Source organism: Bombina bombina, chromosome 4, assembly GCF_027579735.1.
Source record: "Bombina bombina isolate aBomBom1 chromosome 4, aBomBom1.pri, whole genome shotgun sequence".
Lineage (NCBI taxonomy): Eukaryota > Metazoa > Chordata > Amphibia > Anura > Bombinatoridae > Bombina > Bombina bombina.
In genome coordinates, this window is record NC_069502.1 from 64,863,020 (window position 1) to 64,870,564 (window position 7,545).

At 38.5% G+C, this 7,545-nt stretch overlaps 1 protein-coding gene across 1 annotated transcript; it reads right to left on the reverse strand.

Annotated features, from left to right (window-relative positions):
* Positions 1-4,535: 4,535 nt before the first annotated feature.
* Positions 4,536-6,493, reverse strand: LOC128655242 (uncharacterized). Its single transcript, XM_053708906.1, has 2 exons — positions 6,472-6,493; positions 4,536-5,521 (listed from the first exon to the last, which is right to left on the reverse strand). Exon 2 carries the CDS (start codon positions 5,499-5,501, stop codon positions 4,866-4,868), a length of 636 nt encoding a protein of 211 aa, XP_053564881.1. The 5' UTR covers positions 5,502-5,521; positions 6,472-6,493; the 3' UTR covers positions 4,536-4,865.
* Between the last annotated feature and the right edge of the window lie 1,052 nt (positions 6,494-7,545).

The following is a 7,545-nucleotide window of genomic DNA, read 5'->3' on the forward strand; positions in this document are numbered from 1 at the left end:
TCTCTCTGTGATATCTTCTCCATATTAGGAATTTACTGTTATCCACTTTATTTTCCTCTTTTTCATCTCTCTTTTCCTCTCTCTGGCTCTGAAATGGAACTCTATATAGTAGCAGCAACAATATTGGATCTCAGTTTTGATACCATGGATGGACAAGGTTCCCAACTAGTAATAACCATGCTCATGGTGAGCAAGCAGGCAAAGCTGTCCATACGCTGCTCACATTTATTATTGTACAGGAAATTTCTTGTGCAGTGCTGTGCCTTGACAGCAGGGGCTGCCAATTACCTTGTGCTATTCTCACATGGTCGGCTCCAAGGGGGGGTATTGCTGTGCCCCCTTAAAACAATGTTGATATGACCATACGCTTTAAAAATAATAAATAAAATAATGAATTGTTATGTAATGGTGCATGCTGGGGGCGGAGTTAGCTGCCTAACTGTGAGGTCGCATCACGCATCTGCAAGGAGCTCCATCCGTGTCTTAACCTCTTATTTGGAATTGGAAGTTAATTAGAGACTTTTTGGACTTGTCTTTAACCCTATTAGTTTTACAACCTATGTACTGTGAACCTATAAGAATACAATTCTATCATATAAATATAAGTCTATAAATGGTTACCGGCTTCTATAGGCCCAGTCTAAGATCACAGTGCACTTTTGAGGCATTGATAGAAGCCGGTAGCCTTTTATAGACTTATATTTATATGATACAATCATATTCTTATAGGTTCACAGTACATAGGTTGTGTTAAGTAGCCTGATATCCGTTAGTTATTGGGAAACAGGTAGAGCTAAATCTTATCTACAAAATTACCAGTACCTTAAAACCTAGTATCCTCACTGCTATTGCAAACAAAGGGGTTAATTGCATTGGGGGGTTTGGGGTGCATGGCTATATAGGGGACATGATTGAGAATTTGTTTAAGGGTTTTGGATCATGGTGATTAAGTAGTGAAGTTTTTTAAGGAACTTTTGCACTGTTTAATGGCTCTGTTTTAGTGTACTTCATAGGATTTAGACTTCATTCTCTACCTAGTGATTTAGTACATATATAGTTTGTGTGCCAAAAGGGAAAAGTTGTCCAGACTCAATTATTCCTATCTCCTCTAGAATATATTCCTTTAATACTGGCATTGGCTATAAATTAAATATCAAGATGGCTACACTTCCCTGCAGAATATGTAGGTCTGCTCTTATTTTGACTCTCATACATGCTTTGTAAATACGTGCCCCCTCGTGAAATAAAAATGCCCCCCAATTTCATTCATTCTGGAGCCAACCCTGTATTCTAATGACTCTGGGGTGTTTTAATTCCTCCACCTCTGAGGTTCTGGAGAGGTTAAGAGTAGAGGTCGTATTGCTGTTGCTTCTTAGCTTGCTGTATCATCAGCCTGCAATAATCAGGGCTTAGCAGGCTCCAAAGAAAATTCCACTGCTTGATAAATGGAGACCATTGTCTTTTTGCTTTTGCTCACTGAAACCACAATGCATCTTTCTTTTCTGATTGGTTGAAATAAAAATTGTATCAGAAGAAAAAGAGGAAGTTTAGTCAATATTTAAAAGGACAGTATACTCCAGATTTATTATTGTTTAAAAAGATAGATAATCCCTTTATTACCAATTTGCCTGTTTTGCATAACCAGCACGGTTATATTAATACACTTTTTTCTTCTGTAATTACCTTGTATCTAAGTCTCTGCAGCCTGCCCCTTATCTCAGTTCTTTTGACATACATGCATTTTAGCTAATCAGTGCTGACTTCTAAGTAACTCCACAGAATTGAGCACAATGTTACCTACATGACACACATGAACTAGCACTGTCTAGCTGTAAATACTGTCAAAATGCACTGAGATAAGAGGCAGCCTTAAATGGCTTAGAAATTAACTTGTGAGCCTACCTAGGTTTTGATTTCTACAAAGAGAAAAAGCTAATTTTATTATCAAAGTACGTTGAAAAGTTGTTTAAATTTGCATGCCCTATCTAAATCATGAAAATTTTATGTTAAATAGACTGTCCCTTTTAGCAAGGTTAATTCCTTACTTTTAGTGGTAATAAAAAGCAAATAATAATATTAATAATAATAAAACTAAATTGTTTGTGTAAAATAAGAACTCCACTTTTCCAAATAGCAGTGACAGTGCTAAGTCACTTACAGAAGACCACTTTACTTCCTACAATGCAAATGTAAGTCTACAAATGAGCTGTTGACCCTGGAGAAATACGGATATTAGAAAAAGAATCAAATCAGAACAATTTCAGCCCTTTCATTTTTGTTTGGAGCAGTTAAAGCTTAAAGGGACACTGAACCCAAATTTTTTTCTTTCGTGATTCAGATAGAGCATGCAATTTTAAGCAACTTTCTAATTTACTCCTATTATCAATTTGTCTTCGCTCTCTTACTATCTTTATTTGAAAAAGAAGGTATCTAAGCTTTTTTTTGGGTTCAGGACTCTGGACAGTATTTTTTAATTGGTGGATGAATTTATCCACCAATCGGCAAGAACAACCGAGGTTGTTCACCAAAAATGGGACGGCATCTAAACTAACATTCTTGCTTTTCAAATAAAGATACCAAGAGAATTAAAAAAAAATTGATAATAGGATAGGAGTAAATTAGAAAGTTGCTTAAAATGTCATGCTCTATCTGAATCACAAAAGAAAAAAATTGGGTTCAGTGTCTCTTTAAGCTACCACAATATTCCCCTTTTTTCATACATGGGGACACAGGGCTTAGCAAACATGTACCCTCCATCCTCCCCTCTCTTCCATTTCCTTCAGCTTAACCTTCCCATGGTCCACCATCCCCTTCCTTCATTAAAAGAACATTTAACTGTGTCCCCTGCTCCCAAAAAGGCCAAACGTTCTGTATCCTCCAAATACTGCAAATCAAATAGCTGGTATAGGAAATGTGCAGCATTCTGAAAAGCTTAGGTTAAAGATTTAGCTTTTGGGCTCTTAGGGAGCGTGGGACAAAGGAGCATTGTTACTTTGATGCAAGAGATGTTCAGTGTCCCATTAGGTCATTACCTTCAGGCTGCTAAAAGCTTCTTCTACACCATTACATAGATGGTATCTACAGACAGAAGGGCTCATCATTCCACATAATACTTCAATCCAAAAGACAATTTGTCTTGCTTTCAAATCCCAGTGTAATTCTATAAACATTTTTACACTACAGATCTCAGTTTTTTCTCGCCAGTTAAAAGTGGGGAGTTTCCACCAAAATACTCAAAACACTAATTACTTTGAAAGCAAAACCTATGCATACGGAAATTACAGCGAATTAAAGGTACAGTACACTGAAAAGAGAGTAATTTGATTTGCTTTAATATTCACTTTAAAACACGTTGTTTCCCCCTCTGTACTTCGCCCTCTAGTGCGAACTTTTACCTAGCAGAGATCTATCATTATCTGTATAGATTTATATAGAAGAGAGTTGACTTGAAAAACCACGTCTTGACTTGCAAACTATATAGAATTGGTCCCTTTTGACTCCATGTACGTATCAGTGCAAACTTCTCCGGAGCCCTTGCAGGGCCTGCTTTCCGCAATCTTACACTCTTCGCCACCTCTGAGGTAGCAATGTGAAATCACAGAGAGCTCGCTCTTGGTGATTGACAGTCTCTTATCTTGCACGATTAGTCGCACAAGTGAAGGGGTGGGCATTACACACTCAGTAGAGTGTGTAATGCTGCATGCAGGCCGGCAGACGAACAGATCCACTGCCCATATGCAGCAAAGGCGTGACCTTTTAAAGTCGTCAATCCCCGGCCTTAACCTTATAACCATTATAAGCTAACATAATAACATAAATAAAAGAGTTACACACAGCTTTGGTATAAAATTTGGCCGCAGCCATTTTATTAACATCACAAGTTAAATATTGAGTAATAAATATTTTCAAACATTTTCAAACATTTTTTCACAGAACATACCTGATGTTCATAAATAACATTACTGTCAAATAAAACTGTCAATTACCCACAGCGGTGCTAGTTCCCAAACCCACAAAACAAGATGGCCGTTATTCAACAACTGGACTCAACTATATCCCTGTTGAGTCCGTCCAAGGACACCTAAACTTTAATAGGGAATCCCTTGCCCCTATAAAACCAGTTGTCCACTCACCCCATGGAGAGGCAACTACTTAAAATCCTCCAAATCACTTGGCCATATTGCATACCATATTTGTCTGGGAACTAGCACCCCCGCCTTGCTGCGACGAACACGAAACAAGGAAGGAAAACAAAGATTAGGGAGGGAGCACTTTCCAGAAAGGTTTGAAAAAATAATCTGATGACAGATTCTCCCGCTCTTTCCTTAAATGCGTAACAGCGCGTGCTAAGCCCGCCCCCTTACAGGTACCAACCAATCACACCCAAGGCCTAATTCCTCCAACGGTCAAGTCCCCTTCCCGTTACTTCGAACTCCCAGGGGTTCCCTGACCTTTTAAAGTCGTCAATCCCCGGCCTTAACCTTATAACCATTATAAGCTAACATAATAACATAAATAAAAGAGTTACACACAGCTTTGGTATAAAATTTGGCCGCAGCCATTTTATTAACATCACAAGTTAAATATTGAGTAATAAATATTTTCAAACATTTTCAAACATTTTTTCACAGAACATACCTGATGTTCATAAATAACATTACTGTCAAATAAAACTGTCAATTACCCACAGCGGTGCTAGTTCCCAAACCCACAAAACAAGATGGCCGTTATTCAACAACTGGACTCAACTATATCCCTGTTGAGTCCGTCCAAGGACACCTAAACTTTAATAGGGAACCCCTTGCCCCTATAAAACCAGTTGTCCACTCACCCCATGGAGAGGCAACTACTTAAAATCCTCCAAATCACTTGGCCATATTGCATACCATATTTGTCTGGGAACTAGCACCCCCGCCACCGACTGGACTGACCGAACAGCCCAGTCCCGCCAAACCCAATATTTTTCCCAACGCTTCTTTTATATCAAAAAGAAATAGCTGCAGCCCAAATTGGTTAAAATGAACACCATCTTTTAAGTAAAATTCCTCAGCCCCATCTACTTCGAAATCTGGGTGGAAAACTACACCTCCCCCCAACCTCTTAACAAAAGAGCTAACTATTTTGTTAATTTTCTTGCGGCTCTTTTCTAGCCTATCATAATCCCTCGCTGATCTCCAAACCAGCCTAGGAGTAATCTGTGACCAGATTATTTTAATTCCGGGATAAAGTTCCTTTATATTGCCCAGATCCCTTTTGATTCTTCTCACTAATTCTTTTTGAGGAATCATACCTAAATCATTTCCCCCCAAATGCACTATCAAAACATGAGGACGAGGAAACATTCTGCCATAGTCTAGAAACAACGGAAACAAGAGTTCCCAGCACATGCCCCTAATCCCAAACCATTTGACCTCCCATTGATCAACAGGACACCCAAGCTGAAGGCCGCCCATTTTCTTACTGGCCTCAGCATTGGCCCAGTATATAAACGAATGCCCCATCACCCATACGATCCTTACACCTAAAATAAAAGAAATAAAGAGAGTATTCAGGATGATTACAGTTCAAACATTCCAAAACATACGCTCTATTCAAGGTTTTTTTTTTTTATTTTTTTATTTTATATCCTTAAATCAGGCCTAACATAGGATTTATAACGACTTGAACCCCATCTACCAATCTTTTTAACTATATCCTCTCTGAGACCTAACATAGCGGCTTCAGTAGCAGCTCCAATCCGGAAAGAATGAGATCCGAACTCTAAAGGATTAAGACCCAATAAAACAATTGAACCTTTTAAAATGGCTCTAAATTGATACTGTGATAAAAAAGAACCATCTGAGTGAACCAACAAAGGGCCATCCTGCAAAGGCCGTATGGACCCATAAAGCATCATTACCTGACATGGACATATCTCTCCACCACTAGGGAATAGCACTATGTTCTTGCCTTTCCCATATATGTCCGTTTTACTACTTCTCAGTAATATTTCTACTCTGCTATCATTCCATATTACATCTTCTTTTTGTAAACCTCCTGAAACTTTTTTGCTAGGGCTTACCAATTCCGAAACTCTAAATGCCCCAAAAAAGGCCAATACAAAGGCCGTTCTAAACAATATTAATTCAAATCTTGATGCACAAATCTCTGCTAATACCACCCAAATTTTTTTAAGTAAAGAAAATGTAATAGGCCTTCTCTTATCTCTAACCTTTGTCTTTTTCTTCAAGCCTTTAAGAACTTGACGGACCCAAAAAACCTTTGTAACATCAGACAAACCTAATAAACGAAATCTAAAAGCAAGGGCCGCCAATCTTCTTTCCATATTAGATGGTGACAAACCCACATTTCCCCAATGCCACATCCATTCCAATAAGCAACCCGTGACATCATCAGACCCTTCTTTAATTTCAGATTGACATAACCACATTTCCCATTCCTTCCAAACTGATACATAGGACGTCCAAGTACCTGGAGCCAAAGATTTTTTAATTAATTCAGCCAATCCTCCGTCCCAAGCTTCCAAAGTTGGACAGGAAACATCGCTCCAACTACATCCGCCTGAGGAGCCAACTCTCGAAAGCGAGACCACTGTGAACGAGATAAAGAATCTGCTATCAAATTAAGCTTACCAGGGATATGCTTTGCCCTGACAAATACATTCATACTTAAACATTTCAGGACTAGTACTCTTAATAAACGCAAAACTGGTAATGATGATGCAGATAAAGAATTAATAGCAGAAACAACACCCATATTATCCGTATGGAACAATATGGATTTATTCATCAAATCAACTTCCCACACAAACAGAGCCACCAGAATAGGAAATAGCTCAAGGAAAACTAGGTTCTTAGTTAAACCCAAATTGACCCACTCTTGAGGCCACACTTCTGCACACCAATGCCCTTGAAAATAAGCCCCGAAACCAACACCCCCAGCTGCATCAGTTATCAAATCCAAATCAACATTAGAGATCCTAGCTTCCATAAATATTGCAACACCATTAAAAATTTTAAGGAATTCCAACCAAACTTTCAAATCATCCTTGTGGCCTTTTTTAATCCTTACAAAATGATGAGGCTTACTAACACCAGACGTAGCCAATGACATTCTTCTAGAAAAAACTCTACCAATAGGAATGATTCTGCAAGCAAAATTCAATTTTCCCAGCAAAGATTGCATTTTTCTCAAAGTCACCTTACGGACCGCCAAAAATTGCTGAATCATTTCTGACAAATCCACAATCTTTTCCGCAGGTAGCCTACATTCCATACTTTCAGAATCTATCGTAATACCCAAAAATTTAAGGGCCGTAACTGGACCCTCAGATTTTTCCATTGCAATAGGAACCCCAAAATCAGATGCCATTGAATAAAAACAATCCCTTAATTTCAAACAAACGTCCGAATCAGGGGGACCAACAAAAAGAAAATCATCCAAATAATGAACTACTGACGAGAATCCAGACTTGAATTTAACAACCCATTCCAAAAAGGAACTAAAGCATTCAAACAAAGAACAAGAAATAGAACAGCCCATCGG

Coding starts and splice junctions, on each gene's coding strand:
- LOC128655242 (XM_053708906.1), bottom strand. CDS start 5,501: ATGGGGCATTCGTTTATATACTGGGCCAATGCTGAGGCCAGTAAGAAA.